The 17,073-nt window shown below is 53.0% G+C and overlaps 1 protein-coding gene across 3 annotated transcripts in view; it reads left to right on the top strand.

Annotated features, from left to right (window-relative positions):
* Positions 1–13,154, top strand: part of MDGA1 (MAM domain containing glycosylphosphatidylinositol anchor 1) — a 58,045-nt gene extending 44,891 nt beyond the window's left edge. For 2 of the 3 annotated variants that reach the window (XM_059177839.1, XM_059177837.1), the window contains exons 10-17: positions 782–881; positions 1,691–1,944; positions 2,200–2,223; positions 3,266–3,418; positions 3,800–3,934; positions 7,400–7,530; positions 7,721–7,829; positions 8,559–13,154. In XM_059177839.1, the coding sequence (XP_059033822.1) occupies positions 782–881; positions 1,691–1,944; positions 2,200–2,223; positions 3,266–3,418; positions 3,800–3,934; positions 7,400–7,530; positions 7,721–7,829; positions 8,559–8,650 (998 nt within the window). In that variant the 3' untranslated portion in view covers positions 8,651–13,154. Of the gene's footprint in view, positions 1–729; positions 882–1,690; positions 1,945–2,199; positions 2,224–3,265; positions 3,419–3,799; positions 3,935–7,399; positions 7,531–7,720; positions 7,830–8,558 lie in introns of all 3 variants that reach the window. The other variant, XM_059177838.1, reaches the window with a different exon arrangement.
* Positions 13,155–17,073: the final 3,919 nt, after the last annotated feature.

Here is a 17,073-nt window from a genome sequence, read left to right as displayed (position 1 = left end):
CAAAGGAGTTTCTGACCCCCTTTCTCTTCGTTGAAGGAGAGCTGGTTCCTTCTCAGAGCTGGTGGCAGCGCCCCTGGAGGAGAACCCCAGGTGTGCCTGTCCCCTTCTGCATCCCCAGCTCTCTCAGCAGTCCCCAACTAACCGGGTGCCCCTTTAGGTCTTCTCTTCAGTCAAAAACAGGGGGCCAGGACCACAGGTCACTCCCCAGCCGCACCCCCCCAGCCCTGCCAGCCAGAGGCCCCTATGACATTTCCCACCTCCTTCCCCTCTCCCCTGTTCTCCCACACTTCCCCTGTCTCCCCATCTTTTTTCTCTCTCTGTCCTTCTCCTCTCTTCCTTCCACCTCAATATCCTTGACCCTTCTTTGCGTCTTTTCCCCCATCCTCTTTCCCTCCCTAATGTCCCTCCTCTCTGTCTTCCCAAATTTCTCTTTTCTCTGGTTTTTTCCTTGGCCTTTCCCTCTCTGTTCTCACCAATACCACATCTTGGAATTCCCAATCCCCCTTTTCTCCACTTCACACTTTCCCTCCTACTCCATCCTCACTCCCCTAATGTCCTCCTCTCCCACCATCTCCTCCCTTAACTATGTTCCCTTTCTCTTTGTCTCCATATATCCTTGTCCCTGTTTCTTGCCATCTTTCTCTGTCTCCCTCTCCCGCGCCTCCTCTCTCTGTGTCTCTCCCCATCCCCCACCCTTCACGGCCCCACGCCCCCTCCCCACCCTCTCAGCCAAAGCCTACAGCCCGGAGTTTTACTTCGACACCCCCAACCCCACCCGCAGCCACAAGCTGTCCAAGAACTACTCCTATGTGCTGCAGTGGACCCAGAGGGAGCCCGATGCTGTGGACCCCCTGCTCAACTACAGACTCAGTGTCCGCCAGGTGGGCCAAGGGGGACAGGGCTAGGGCGGGGGTGGAGGCGTGAGGAGGGGCAGGCTGACCCTGGGAATGTCCATCAAACCATGAGAAGTGGTTGGAGGCAGGGCTTGGACACATCTGACCCCTTTGCAGACTACACTTTAGAGCCAGAGAGAAAGTTTTCTGGACACAGCAGCAGAAGCTGGAAGGTTTTAGGGACCTTCTCTGGCCCCATGCTCCGGGCCCTGCCCTGAAAACTGGGCTGGGTCTGCTGGGTTTGTACAGAAGAAAGGGGGCAGAGCTAGCTCTGCTCACAAGACATAGAATCTACTCGTGAGTCAGGAGCTTAGGGTGGGGAGGGAGGCAGTTTTCTCCACAGGGTCTCTAGAATGCAAGGCCAGACTATGCTGTTCTTGTGTCAAGTTTAATTCCATGTGGTTCTTCCGCCCAAGGGGCAGTAGGTGTGGAGGGTGAAAGTGTGGCTCTGGGGCGGACCGCCTAGGCTAGAATCCTGCTCTGTGTGAGCTAGGGCAAACCACATCTGTTTGGCCTCAGTTTCTTTATCTGTAAAATGGGAGTCATTATAACGTTCCGCCTCAGAAGACTAGAATTTTGAGGATTAAGTGGGTTACTAATGGCAAATCACCTTGAACAGCGCCCAGCACACGTTTATTGTTCAATATGAGTTGCTATCCTGTGTTATTCAGATGGGCTGAGGAGGGAGGCGCGGTAGGAGTGATTACACTCTCTCACGGATGGGGGAACTGAGGGTCTGGTTTCCTCGTTTTTATTCTTTCTGCTCCCTGCCCCTGCCCCCCACCGCACCCTCCAAGTCATACCAGGGCCTGGGCCGGTGCTGTGGTGGAGGGTGTGGCCATCTGGGCATCTGGAAACACCCTGTATCTGCAGCTGAATCAGCACAACGCCATGGTGAAGGCCATCCCAGTGCGGCGCGTGGAGAAGGGGCAGCTGCTGGAGTACATCCTGACTGACCTCCGTGTGCCCCACAGCTATGAGGTCCGCCTCACGCCCTATACCACCTTCGGGGCTGGGGACATGGCCTCCCGCATCATTCACTACACAGAGCGTAGGTGGTAGTGGTGGTGGTGGGGTGGGAAGGGTGGGCTCCTCTTTTCCCCAGGGGATCCCCTTCCAGCCTCCCCACATGGTTCCAGAGCTTGGAGCTCCCCGCTGTGCAGTGTCCTACTTTGTCACTGCAGGGTAGGCCTCTCTGGCCTCTAGTCCTGGTTTCAGGAGCCCTGTCCCCTGGTCCCAAGCCTGGGCACCCTCTATACAGTCCCATACCTCAGTTCTGACTTGGTTTTCCTGCTTGCTTTCCCAGCCATCAACTCTCCCAACCTGTCAGGTGAGAAACCTCCCTCCCACTTCCCCTTCCCTTTGGGGACACAAAGACTCCCTTGGTGGGTGGAGAGGTCCCTGGCAGATACCCAGAGAGAAAATGGGGGTGGAGGCCAGCAGCTGGAAGAAGAAGCCAAAGGGAACAGGGCTGGGCTTGGAGACAAGTGCATCCAAGATTCATTCTGGGGCTTAAAAGTGGGGGGCAGAGGTGGGGGACATCTGTAACTCAAGGCCTCTCCTCCTCAGTCAGCATCCTGATCCTATCCCTAGAATCACTGTCCCAAGAAGGAAAACGGAGAGACCAGACTAATCCATATCCCCCGTTCTCTGCAGCAGGGGTCCTCAATCTGAGATCCATGAAGCCCCCCACCCCACCCACAGGATCTGTGTATAGAATTCAGGGCATCCATGAACCTGGAATGTGGAAGGGCATACAGTTACTTCTTTATCTTCCCTTAAATTCTGGCAAAAGTTTAACATCTTTAGTGACGACTGCAGACAACAAGCCAGGGAAGTGTAATCACTACCTGTGACACTGTCATCAGGACAAAGTCGAGGTTTGCACGGCACCTTAAAGTTGTTGCGGCCCTTTCTGAATATCATTTACATCCATCGGGACTTTGAAACCACCACAGTTATTAGAGCTAATGCTAGATCTTGTTATTTAATTAGATTAAAAAAGAAGCCCACCGATTATCATATCACAAACGTGTTTTTTAAAATATTTTGACAGCTGTATCTCAATATAAGTGATTTCCTTTGTGACCCTCTGTATTTCATTGTGTGCATCTAAAATTATTATTCTGAGATGGAGTCCTTAGACATCACTAGATAGCAGAGGTCTGTGGTATACAAAGGTTAGGAAGTCCTGTTCTGGGGAACAAATTTGTCAGGGGCCCCGTTGTCTGGTTTCTCAAGCCCTGAGATCCTAGGCCCATGGCTTGGATGCACGACCCCTGCCTCAGGGTGGTCAGGGAGGGCGAAGCTGGGCCAGGTGGCCTGAGGAGCCTGACCTTCTTTGTCTCCTCCCCACCCTTGGCCCAATGCAGACAACACCTGCCACTTTGAAGATGAGAAGATCTGTGGTTACACCCAGGACCTGACAGACAACTTTGACTGGACACGGCAGAATGCCCTCACCCAGAATCCCAAGCGCTCCCCCAACACTGGTCCCCCCACTGACATCAGTGGCACCCCTGAGGGTGAGGACATGGACTGCTGCAGGACAGTTTTTGGGGGTGTGTGTATGTGTGTAGCACCAGGGAATCCCAGTCCGAAGGCGGGGACACAATCCTGCCCTCAGGGAGCCCCAGTCTGAAGGGAGCCACAGCCCTGCTCTTAGAGAGCTCTAATTTGACGGGGAGACACAACTCTGTCTTCATGGGGACCCAGAAGAAGAGAAACTGCAATAGGGTTTGGAACTCCTGGCCTAGACTCCTATGCTGTCCAGTGAGGCAGGGAGGACACGGTGGATGGGTGAGGCACCTGGGGTCAGAGGAAGCTCAGGCAGTGAAAGGATCAGATGGTTAGCGGCTGGGTGGGGTAAGGAGGAGGCTGTTGGTGCATCCCCCCCTCCCCAACAGGCTACTACATGTTCATCGAGACATCAAGGCCCCGGGAGCTGGGGGACCGAGCCCGTTTGGTGAGTCCCTTGTACAATGCCAGTGCTAAGTTCTACTGCGTCTCCTTTTTCTACCACATGTACGGGAAGCACATCGGTGAGTCGGGGGACCAGGTCATCTGCCCAAGGGCTGTTGGGGTGGGGAGGAGAGATGGAATCCACGGGAGGCTGGCACGGGCCCATATGAGGCCTGGGCTTCCTCAGCTTGGCTAAATCACAAATCCTTGGAGGGGGTGTAGGCAGAATCCGGGCAAGGGAGGAAGCCAGAGCCCACTCATTCGAGGTTTTCCTGAGTCTGCAAACAAAATGGTTCCAGCAGGACAAGATGGAAGCCTTGGAGGAGATGGCGAAAACAGCTAAGAGGGTGCTGGTATTGAGCGCCTGTCAGGTGCCTGGTGATATCCTGGGGGCTCTGCATCTGTAGTCCCATTACCTCTCACAAACACCAGGTGAGGGAGGTGTTACTATGTAAATCAGAGAGGTTCAGCATTTTCCCTGGGATCACACAGCAACCTGAGTTGTCTGACTCCCCCGAGCCCTAAGCTCAAGGTTGGGGGGGGGGTGCCACTCTGTAACCGGTGAGGGGCAGTCCCTTTTCCTAAGGCTGGGTGGGCATCTGCCTTCTGGGAAGTCACCTCAATCAATGAGGTCATCATTCAGCCGTCACTTCTTGAGACAGGCATCAGGTGATGCAACAAACAGGGAGAGGAGTTTCCCATGCTCCTGGCACCTATGGTCAAGTGGGAGACAGATGTCTAATTAAACCAGATACGACTGAGTGACCACTGTAACACATGCCCACAGCAGGACAGGGGCCAAACAGCTGGTAACAGAGACCAACGCTGGAGGCTTGGTTATGGACAACTCTGATGAGGAAGTGACAGACTTTTAAAATTTTCATTTATTTGTTTGTTTACTTCTTTACGGGACAGGCCATGTATTCTGTATGGGTCAAAATGTCCAAAGGGCTTATAATGAGAGTCCCCTTCTCATCCCAGTCCTCCTGCTACCTAGAGCCTTTCCCCAAAGGCCATCAATGCGCTAGATTTGGGGACAGGATTCCAGAAACTTTTTATGTATATAGAAGCCAGTGGAAGATTTGAATTCAACCCAAGGAAGACCCCGTAAACATCAGATCTGGACAGGAGGGCTTTCTAGTAGGGATGCTGTAGAGGGGGCCCCCTGTCCCATGTCACGTGACTCCTCTGCTCTGCCCCTTTCATCACCATCTCCTCTAGGCCTCCCAGGTCTGATCTGGCCCCTGCCTCCTTCTCTGACCTCATCTTCTACCACCTTTCCCTTGGCTCCCACTCAGCTCGAGAGAACACTGGTCTCCTTGCTTTCCTTGAAATACTTGAGGCGGATTCCTGCCAAAGAGGACTTTGCTCATGATGTTCCTTGGCCTGGAACATTCTTCCCCTCCCCTCATTCAAGGGACTTCTCTGAAGTCCCTTGACATCCCCACCTCAATACCTCTTTATTCCTTTCCCTGCATTATTGGCTTTATAATGCTTATCACCAGTAGAAGGTAAGCTCCAGGACGGCGGGGTCCTCGCCTTATTCACTGACATATCTCTTACGTCTAGAACAGTGCCTGGCACATAACAGTGCCTGGCTCAGCTAGTTGAACAAATGAATGATAGGGAGGTCTAAGGTTCTAACCATGAGGTTCTCTGAAAGTCCTCTTTCAGTTGTGAGGACCATGGTAAAGAGTAAAGAGTTCTTTATTCAGCATTGAATTATTGAGAACCTGTAGCAATTTGCTGCAGATCTTCCCTCAAAGAGCCCAATGGGAGGAGAAGATGTGGATGGCTCTGTCACATCACAGAGCAGACAGTGGTCTGGGCCTGGATCACTGAAGTAGAAGGATTCAGGGTTCCTAGGGAAGCATAGAGGACTCCCAACTCAAGCCTAGGAAGACTTCTTGGGGGGAAATGGCATTTCAGAGAGGCCTCAAGTCACAGGAAGGATTTGGCCAGGGCAATGTAGTAGGGGAGGGAGTCTCCAGCAGTGTGAAGAGGCTGAGCAAAAGCCCAAAGGTGGGAGACCTGGAGTCTGTCTGTCCAGACTCCAGCATGGAGTTTCCTCTGGCTTTGCAGATGGCAAGGGAGGCAGGGAAGACAGTAGTGAGCAGCCCATCCTTAAGGGAGGCTGCATGTCTTGGGCCCTGGCTGAGGCTGTGAAAGGTGGTCAGGAATCCCCTGAGCAGGGGAGACCCTAGAGCTGATGGGCTCCTCAGGAAAGGGGGTTGAAATTCAATTTTTGTTCAAGCAGTGAAAAGAGAGGTTCCCCATTAGTGGCCTTGGGGCAGGGTGGTGGAGGAGGCAGAAAAGATACGGGAATTGAGGGGGATAGGAAGGGGGAAGAGCTCCAGGAGGGGGAAGAGAGAAGGGTCTCTCGGTGAGGATCCTGAAAGGTATTGGGGCTTGGGTCTGTTGAAGTCTATGTGGCACCTCCTGGCCCACTCTGGCTGGCTGCAGTCCTCTGATGGGCCCATCTGCTGGTGAGGGTCCCCACCCAGGCCTCCTCTGCCTCTGGGGAAGTCTGTGTTTCTTGCTGTCCCGATCCCTCCTCCCCCCTCCCCTCCTAGCCCACCTGGCAGCTGGACCACACCAGCTGTCCCCAGACCTTGTATCTTTCTGGCCAACTCCTTTCATCTCAGGCAGGTAACATTTGGTGGCTCTTCCCCAGCGGGGGTCTGTCTATCTGGTGTCACAGATGGTGTGGCTTTGTCTCTGGGCAGTGCCATGAAAATGCCAGCCACCGGGCGCTAAGATTGATTCCCCTTCCCTCTGAGCCAGATCCTTCCCATCACTGGGGACTGGAGGTAGGCTGGAGGAGCTGGGAAGGGGCATGACATTGCCTGGGTGCTCTTCGCCAAGTCGCAATCCCCTCCCCCTTTTCCAAGGTCCCCAGCACCTCCAGAATTCCAGGCCCCTGTGGCTGTGGGCACAGGAGCTCAGCACTCACAGGCACATACCCTCAATGTTTCACTTCCTCTGTGTTTACTGTGCCTGTGTAGCACAGATACAAACATCTCTTTAAAGCAACTCCCTCTCATTTTCTTGGCTTTGTCCAAAGTGTGAATATTAGAGAAATCGTGAGTTTGAAGGACTTGCTTTATTCATTTCTCAAAACATATCTCTAAGTATCAAAATTTTTAAAGTCCATTCCTGTGCCTCTAGGAAAAATCATCCCATGCCTGGGGTGTGCCTTGTGTGCTTGGGAATCCTGCTCTGCGCTCAGTCATGGGCCCCACTGCGTGGGACAACTCCACTCCAGAGGAAGAAGGAGTGTGTGTGTGTGTGTGTGTGTGTGTGTGTGTGTGTGTGTTTGGGGTGGGGGGATTAGCTGAATAGAAAGGAAAGGAAGGAATAAAGGAAAATTTGCAAGGCGTCCTGATGAATTGAAGCCCGCTGCAGTCCTCTCTGTCCTGTTCCTGTGTTGTGAGCTGTGGCATAATGGGATGTGAACCGTTCTGGGCTAGTGTTGCAGGCAGTGGCGGAGGAGGGGGGGCCTCGTCCAGATCCTCACTTCTCCCCTCTCTTCATCCCCACCATAGGCTCCCTCAACCTCTTGGTGCGGTCCCGGAACAAAGGGGCCCTGGACACACACGCCTGGTCTCTCAGTGGCAATAAGGGCAACGTGTGGCAGCAGGCGCACGTGCCCATCAACCCCAGCGGGCCCTTCCAGGTGAGGCTCTCCCAGCCCTCAGGCTGGTGGTCTGGCCAGGGAACACTGAGGAAGACTCGGGTTTCCTCCCAGGAGCTGGGGAGAAACTCGGAGGGTATGGGGGCTTCCAGTGGACTGAGGGGAAGGGGTTAGGGGTTCTCTCTGGCAGAACCCCTTAATCCCTGCTCTTTGCTCTCTGACCCCACCCCAGATTATTTTTGAGGGGGTTCGAGGCTCTGGCTACCTGGGGGATATCGCCATAGATGACGTCACACTGAAGAAGGGAGAGTGTCCCCGGAAGCAGATGGATCCCAATAAAGGTGCAAGATGGGGAGGGAGGGAGGAGCCAAATCTGGGAGGGCAGGCTCTATGGGTAGGCACCTGTCGGTATCAGGGCTGAATGGCAATTCAGAGCGACTGGGTGATGGGCCTGGGTGTCCGTGACTGCATGAACAGATGCTGGTGTGTTTGGGTGGGACATTTGGCTCAGGTTATGGGGCATTTGTAGGGCAATGAGAAGACTAAACTGTGCCCTCCTGTGAACTTACCGAGTTATCACAGTACCTAGATGCCTCCTGTGCCTGCCTCGGGGTATGTCTGTGTATGTGTGTGGGTGGGGGGGGGTCTAGATGTAAACGTGTGCCCCACCCCCCAGTGCCAGTTGTTTGCTGTCATAACAGCTGGAATTTATTGAGTGATTACCACGCACCAGGCAGGGTGCAAAACCCCATATATGTGTAATCTCAGGTCATGAGGACAAGAGCCCCTGGGGTGGCACTGATGGTAGACTCATTTTATAGAGGAGGAAACAGGCCCACGGAGGTCAGGTGAATTGCTCCATGACTTAGTGAGCTGCGGAGCAAGGTCCTGGAAGGCTTAAGTTATCCCCCACACCACCCAACCTCACATCTGCGCTTATGAGCGTGTCTATGTGCAGTGAGGGCAGTGTCCCCCTTTAGGTGTCCCAGAGAGAGGGTGCAGCTCGCTAGTCCCTGGCCTGCCGAGCTGACCCGAGCCCTGGCCTGTGTCCCTTCTTTCTCTTGTCACAGTGGTGGTGATGCCGGGCAGTGGAGCCCCCCGCCAGCCCCACCCACAGCTCTGGGGGCCCATGGTCATCTTCCTCTTGGCATTGCAGAGATGATGAGAGCTGCGTGGCCCCCCCACCCCGCCCCCGGCACACCAAAGTGTCCGCATCGTACCAAAGACTGACCCCTGCCAGCCGGGGTGCCCAGGGGCAGGGCCAGCCTGCCAGGGAGGGGGCCTGCACTGGCTTCGAGGATGAGCAGAAAACAAGGACAGAGGCCCAGCGCTGAGGCCCTGGAGACAGTCGTTCGACACACGCATACACTCACTCACACACACACACACAGATATATTAAAGCACAAGTTTCTATCTGACCTGCCAGCACCTTCTTTTCTGCGGAGACAAAGGACTCGCCAGAATGGCGTCCGCCACCCCAGGGACCTCAGCGCCACGTGGGCCTTGTCCTGGCTGCACCTGTGGTGTGTTTCTGACCTTCCCTCGTTCCTCAGACCATTCATTGGCTTTACCAGAACGGAGCCAGAAGGGGAACCGACTCAGGAGCCCACCCTTGGCTGGACTCTGGGACTCCCCGGGATGGAGGAGGCCAGGGTCACAGGAGGCCAGGGGGTACCTGGTGAGCTCCAGCGGGCAGTGCGAGGGAGGCCAGACACCTGCTGCATGCCCTCTGTTTTCAGGGCAAGGGCTGGAAGGTGGAGACCCCAGGTCACCTTGATCCCTTGACCTGTTCTTGGATGTCATATCCTCCCCACACTGCACCCCCTTTGAAGTGACCCAGCACAGGGTCTTGGGCCTGGGCAGTCTGAAGACTGATACCTTCCTTCTGCCCCATCTAACCCCACCCCACCCATAAGGAGCTGGATTCCTGAGAGCACAATCCCCACCTTGGTCAGCAGGCCTAACCTTAGCACCCACCTGCCTCTCAAAGGAGTGGGGGTGGGGTGGTGGTGGTGGCCAGCCATTCCCCGGGGTGAGGCTTGACTTTGAGAGGAGTAGAGAAGAAGGCCTGTTTTTGCGAATTCGTGCTCTCATGGCATTTGGGAGTAGAGTGGAGACTTTATTTCTTCTATACTTGGCATGAAGGGGTGTGCTGGATAGGAGGATGTGTGTAAAGGGGGTACCCTCCTCCTCCTCCACTGCAAAGCACTGGCCCTTCCCTGCCCAGGGGCAGTGAAGGAGGGGTTTGCAGAACTGGGGCAGGGAGCGGGGCAGTGGCTGGCCTCTGTGCTGCCTGGAGCTAAGCTCATGCCTGGAACTGTGAAAAGGCTCTCTGTCCACAGGTTCTGGGTTGGGAGCCTAGATGGGCACAGTGGAATCTAGCCCTCTCAATGTCACTCCTGAGATCCTGCCCTGCCATCCGTGGGAGAGAGGAGACCCAGCCCCTTCCAGGATGAGTCTCCAGGCACGTGTCCATGGAGCTGTGTGCGTGCATGTGTGTGTGTGCGTGCGTGCGTGCGCAGGAGTGTGCCTGCCTGTCTGTGTAGCACTGTAGGTACATCTCTGGGCAGGAGTGGGTGCCAATGTGAGTCTGCACATGCAATTACACATATTTGTTTGTGAGGCTGGGCCTAACCCCTGGCTCAGTGCGCGCCTGTGGATGTCAGCATGCATGTTCCCCTTCACGAGTGACACGGATGTCTGCGAGTGCTGTAGCACTCTGTAGCCTACTCTGTAGCCTACTGCAGAGTAGTACTAGCCTACTCTGTAGCCAAAGCTGCCTGCCACTGCCCCACCTTTCATCCCCTAAGGACGACAAAGAGCTTACAGATGACCCTACTGAAATGCAAGCACCTTTGGTGGCCCATGTTATAGGGCTTCGCCTGGAGCATTCGGAGGGGACAGCTGCCAAGCAAAGGGAGCCAGGCAGTGCCAAGAGGCAGGCAGGGAACCAGTGCAAAGGCTGCCCATCTCACTGCCCTGCCAGGGCTGTGCTATCATTATCACCAACAGCTGGGGGGGTGGCTGGGCCAGGCCTGGAGCGGGGCCTTCTGATCCTGGACCAATCTGGCTGTCTTGCTGGCCCATCGGAGGCCTCTCTCCAGAATGAGTGGCTCCAGGTTCCCAGAACACACTTGCATCCCGTCTGCTGAGTATTGTTCCTTAATTGTCCCATCTGTGCAGGGTCTGTTGCCCCAACTAGACTGTGAGCTCCTCCTCTGAGCCTTCCAACCTTCTCGCCCAGCCCATCCCAACCTCATGCCCAGCACGAGTGGGCCTGTTAGGGAAATCAGAGCGTGCTTTGCCCAGCAGAATGGATTCTATAAATCAGTGATTTCCAGCCCCAGCTGTAGAATCAAACCTCCAGAGTTTTTTTTAGAAAGCACGGATGCTTGGTCCTACCCCCAGAGGTTTTAATTTAATTGGACTGGTATGCAGCGTGGTATCAGAAATGTTTAAAAGCTCCTCGGAAGAAGCCAGGAATGTGAACCATTGACCCATCACCTGCCAGGGGCTTCCTCTGTGCCCTTGCTGGGGTGGGTATGGAGATCCAGAGAGGAATGGCACCAGGCACCTCCTCCTTGGGGCACCAAGGTCCTTGGTCCTCGTGTGTGGACCAGCGAGGTTGGTGCCTGTTTGTGTTTGTATGTGTGTGTGCGCAGGTCTGAAGGGACTGTGGGTGTCCGTGTGTACTAACACTACCAGTGTGTGATGGGAACTCTTAGGATGTGCCGGTCTGTGTGTGGGAGGATGGGGTCTGCAAGGAAGGAGAGTCTTCATGTGTCCCAGTGTCGGTGTGTCTGTGTCTGCCTGTGAGTCAGCACCTCTGTGTCAGTGTCGGCTGTGCTGTGGGTGGTGGCATCTGTGTGCTGGTAGGTGGCCTGTGAAGACCCCCAGCCCAGGGGAGACCAGGCTGGCTGGATCCAGCGCATCTCCCCCGAGGCAGTTTCGCCCTCAGGGTCAGGGTGGCTGAGGCATTTTGTGGCCTTAAAACAGGGAGTCCGGGGTCAGCTCTCAAGGCGTTAGGGTTTATTCACCCCTGTTGCCCCCTGTTTGCTGTCTGGGGAGACCCCTGGGGCGAGGTGCCGTACAGACAGAAGTGGGGGAGTCCCAGCTGGGTCTTGCTGCTCCTGGGACCACAGACAGGTGCCCCGGGTGCCCAGCTAAGCCTTCAGACCACGCCCCCACCTCCAGGGATGCTCCCCCTACCTAGCCTTCTCTGGGATACTCCGTACTTTCCTTCCCATTTATTCTCCTTTCTCCCTGTGCTTGGCGGAAGCCCAGGGCTCAGGCTCTCACTGCCTGAGACCAAACTGCCCCTTGTGTAAATGAGAAAGGTGCAGGGGCGGGGGTTGGCCCAAGGTCACACACAGCCTCTTGGGGTGGAGCCAGCTTTGCAAGCCAGGTGCTCCCACCCTGGGGCGGTTACACTGTGGGCCAATGCCTCCAGCCTGGCACCAGGGGAGTTTGGCCCAGCTGCCCTATCTCTAGGCACTGGTACAGATGTTATAGATGTTGCTGGGAAGGCTCTAGGAGCCCTTTCTGGCTTCTCAGCCCAGGCCACTGCTCCTCCCACCCCAGATCAGACCTGAGTGCCATGAGGACTCTGCCTCCCTGTTCCTCCACTGGCTTTAGCTACTGCCTAGGCTCCCAGGTAGAACGGACTGTTTCCCCTCCCCAACCCTCTGTCTTCACATGAGCCTGGACTCCGCTGTCCTGGTGTCCTCATCCTGTGGGCTTCCCTGTACGGACTAAGAGGGCTGGGGTGAGAGGGTACAAAATCTTGTGTTTTCCTCTTCCTGAACTCAGGGGGCTTGATGGCATTTCCAAGATCTGTTCCAAGAATGAATCTTCTCCAGGGAGTCCCTGTAGGGCCACAGATTGAGGTTCTGGGCTCTGGGGAGCCCTCTATACTTCCAAAGGCAAGATAGCATGACCCTCTCTGTTAATCAGTGCTGTGTGAGAGTGTGTGTCTGTTAGGGTGAGGTGTGTGTGTGTGTTATGTATATGTGTGAGGGTGTGTACTGGGGCAGAAGGACCACTCCTTCCTAGGGAGCCCTTAACCATGAGAGCTGGAAGGGACCTTAGAGACCATCTAATACAGTGCCCCCATGGTACAGGTGAGAAAGCTGAGGTCAGAGACATGTCACTTGCCCACCATCACCCCTCCCTTCTGTCACCTGCATCCATTTCCCAGAGGACCCACTAGAAGTGCCCTCCCTCCCGGCACCTCCCCACCACCTCCTAGCTGCCCCCATAATCACCTTTGCAGCTCAACTCTGCTGGTCCCTTTGCCCCAGCGGTCTCCAAGCATCGTTCCTGCCCCAGGTGGGAGCTCACCAAGGCTCACCCAGGAGAAGGGGCAGGGGAAGGAGGGGACTGCTTCAGCCCTGAGGCCTCCCAGACTTGAGAGAAAAGCCAACACCTCCATGCCCAGGCCCACCCCAACACCAAGGTAAAAGCACAACAGGAGACCCTCATTTATGGGTGAAAGGTATTGGGGTTGTTTTAGTCACACAACCCCGTACTCACCCCTTTGCCTTGCTCTCTGTCTCCACCCCAGCCTCTGTCCCCCTTTGTCCCTCTTTCACCCCCAAACCCCTCAAATGTAACCTCTAGTTGCGGACGCGGTTGTTTCAATCAATAAAGCTGCAGTGTTCTAGTGCTCGGGGTTCGGCTGTGTGTGTGGGTGGCAGATGGGCCAGGAGGGGGCACCAGTGAATGGCTGGGGGGCTCTTTTCAGACCTCTGGGGAGAGCCCTTCTCCTTGGTACCTACCATCATGGGTCCTGCTCTGCCCCTGGACAGTGAGGACCTACGTTCTGGTCTCCAGCCCAATGAACCCAGTGTCTTCATTCATTTATTTCTTCAAGAAATACTAGTCAAATCCCGCCTTCGTGGAGGCTCCTGCCTTAGTGGGGAAGATGGACACAAAGCTCATAATTACACCAGGAAACACATCATTATGAATACAATTAGGACTGTAAGAGCAGGTTCTTATTTGGGTTAGAGATTCAGGGATAACTTCTTCAAGGAAGAGGCATTTGGGATGAAAGACCACAGTGTGAAACAGGAATCCATCAAAATTCTAGAGAACATAGGCAGTAACCTCTTTGACACCGGCCACAGAAACTTCTTTCAAGACATGTCTCCAAAGGCAAAAGAAACAATAGCAAAAATGAACTTTTGGGACTTCATCAAGATCAAAAGCTTCTGCACAGCAAAGGAAACAGTCAACAAAACTAAGAGGCAACCTACGGAATGGGAAAAGATATTTGCAAATGACATGGATAAAGGGCTGGCATCCAAGATCTATAAAGAACTTTTCAAAATCAGCACCCAAAAAACAAATATTGCAAATAATCAAGTCAAAAAATGGACAGAAGACATGAATAGACGCTTCTCCAAAGAAGACATACAAATGGCTAACAGACACATGAAAAAATGTTCAACATCACTAGCCATCAGGGAAATACAAATCAAAACCACAGTGAGATACCAGCGTACATCAGTTAGAATGGCAAAAATTAACAAGGCAGGAAGCAACAGTGTTGGTGAGGATGTGGAGAAAGGGGAACCCTCTTACACTGTTGGTGGGAATGCAAGCTGGTACAGCCACTCTGGAAGACAATATGGAGGGTCTCAAGAAGTTAAAAATAGAGCTACCCTATGACCCAGCAATTGTACTACTAGGTATTTACCCCAATGATACAGATGTAGTGAAAAGAAGAGGCACATGCACCCCAGAGTTCATAGCAGCAACGTCCACAATAGCCAAACTATAGAAGGAGCTGAGATGTCCTTCAGCAGATGAATGGATAAAGAAGATGTGGTCCATATATACAATGGAGTATTACACAACTATCAGAAAGGATGAATATCCATCATTTGCATCGACATGGATGGAACTGGAGGGAATTATGCTGAGTGAAATAAGTCAAGCAGAGAAAGACAATTATTATATGGTTTCACTCAGATGTGAAACATAAAGAATAGCACAGAGGATAAAAGGGGAAGGAAGGGAAAACTGAAGGGGAGAAAGAGTAGAAATCAGAGATGGAGAAAAACCATGAAAGACTCTGGAATCCAGGAAACAAACTGAAGGTTTCAGAGGGGAGGGGCATGGGGGGATAGGGCAGGTGGGTGATGGGTATTAAGGAGGGCATGTGTTGTGATGAGCGCTGGGTGTTATATGCAACTAATGAATCACTGAACACTACATCAAAAACTAATGATATATTATATGGTGGTTAACTTAACATAGTAAAAAAAAAGAAGAAGAAGCATTTAGGAAAGACCTAAAGAATGATTGGGGTTAGCCTACCAGGGCAAAGGGAGTCTTCCAAGACAAAATAGAACATAAAAAGGCCCAGAGAGATGAAGAACCACAGAAGGCTCAAGGAAGGGGGAGAAAGATGAAGAAGGAGGAATCAGGCTGGTCAACCACTGTACCAACTTGGCTTTCCATTCTCAACCCCCTAGTCCCCCATGCCTCCTCCACTCCCCCGACTCCCTTCACAGGGTCTGGGTTCCTTCCTGGCCCCATAAACTGCACTATGCACTCCAACTTGAGCTGCCTCCATCATCAATGAGCTGCCTCATGCCCCCAAATCTTTTTGTACCATTTTCCTTTTCCCCAGCCCCTCCCAGAGTCCTAGAATTTTAGAGCTGTGAGGTCCTTAAACATCACCTATTTCATCCATCTACTACTATATTCCTTAGGAGAAACGGCTTGCCAAGGTCACGGAGGCAGGCAGTAATGGGGAAAGTTCACTCCCCTGTGCACATTTGTTCCATGACCCCAGACCAAGGGCATGGGTTTCATAATATGAACTAGGATGAGATCAAACAATGACAAGAAGAGTCTCACATTACTTGGTTACAATGACTCAGATTAAGTTCAGCAGACAATTTTATTTTCGTGGTCCCAATGGATAAACGGAGGCTCTAAAAGGTGACAAGACTAGGTGTTCCCACCCTCAGCTTAATCAGTTCACGTTGGGTAACTTTTTGCTACCATACTTGGGATTCCTCTTCCAAGAGCTTAGGATCACCACTTCTCTAGGTTGGCTCACTGTGTACAAGGAAGAGAGATCCACTCAAGCTCACTCATTCAAGTACAGGAGCATCATCGCAAGATATCATAGTGAGGGGACAGCCACTCTCAGAAACCCCAACCCGAGAGGTGTAACAGGGATGGGATTCTCCAGCCAGATGGCATTTTGGATTTAAGGTAGCTCTAGGAGATTATGCCTCACCTGTAACAATGGCTGCAAATCCTTTGTTATCCTGCCTATAGAGAAGAAGTCTAATTCCTTTCTCCCTGTATCTAGATTAACCTTAGTGACTTATTTGGCCAGTAGAAGATGACATTCTGACATGAAAATGCCTTGAAGCTTCAGCTAAGGTCCCTTGGGACATTCTCTCTGGGAGCCCTGAATGGCTGTATAGGATGTCCAACTCTCCTGAGACTGAGGCTGTGGGAAGGGTTCCAGTGGACTGCCCCAGCTGAGCTCAGACTTCCAACCCCTTCCCCAGAGCTCTAAATATGGGAGTAGAGCTGCCTTGGGCCATCCAGATCAGCCAACCACTGACTGAATTCCTTTGCCAAATGCCACATGGAACAGAAGAATCGCCTAGTCAAGCTTTGCCCAAATTCCTTACTCTCAAAATCAAGGGATATAATAAAATAATTATTATTTAAAGCCCCTGAGGTTGGGGATAGTTTGCTACAACAACATTAGGTAAGCCCCTGGAGTGATTCAGCCACTTTCCCTTTTTCACGTCTCTCTTCGCCCACACAGTTCCTCTCCTGATTTATGGTGTCTGCTCCTTTCCTGGCTCTAACTCTCCCCCATGACCATCTAATGGTGGCTCCCATTCACTCCCATTCACTGACTCAGCCTCTCTAGAGAAAGGGCCCTTTGGACTGGCCCACCATTTTGTGCCCAATCATATACACATCGTTGGACAACCTGTTGACAGGCCACCATTGGGTCAGGGATCACTCTGATCCAGCTGGGGAGGAGAAAGGGGTCAGGCCTAGAAAACATGGCTGCCTGTGGCCTGCTGCTTCTTGAAAGTGGGTGGGCCCACTTTGGAGGGGCAGTGGTTGGCAGGCACCTTGAATGTACCTCCTTCGTTCCCCCCTCTTTCATCCCTCCTCTAATGACCATCTGTTCCCAGGGGGCACAGCTGTGCAGTGTTTACACCATGAAAGGAACCCCCATCCAAGGGCAAGTCCCAGTGTAAACTATAGAGGTAGGTCGGCTAACTTACAGGAACAGTGTCTCATATTAAACTTACGATCATGCAGACATTTTTATTTTCACGTTTATAGATAAGGAAGCTGAGGCCCAGAAAGGTGCTGTAATTACTCAAGTTCATAAAATTAGGAAGGAGAAGAACCTGGAGATGAATCAAGACTCTGTCCATTTACGTCAACCAGATCTCCTCCTCTCCTTCCTCCCCTTTGGGGCCATTCTGCTTTTCTCACCAGCTCATCCCCAGGGGCTGGGAGAAGCGAGGCCCTTTCCATGCAAACCTCCACTTCAGATGGAAATTGTTCCTGGTCCCGATTTTCTA

The sequence above is a fragment of the Mustela lutreola genome, chromosome 6, assembly GCF_030435805.1.
Source record: "Mustela lutreola isolate mMusLut2 chromosome 6, mMusLut2.pri, whole genome shotgun sequence".
In the NCBI taxonomy this organism is placed as follows: Eukaryota; Metazoa; Chordata; class Mammalia; order Carnivora; family Mustelidae; genus Mustela; species Mustela lutreola.
Note: the sequence above shows the minus strand (reverse complement) of the source record. Positions and strands in the feature narration are given on the sequence as shown.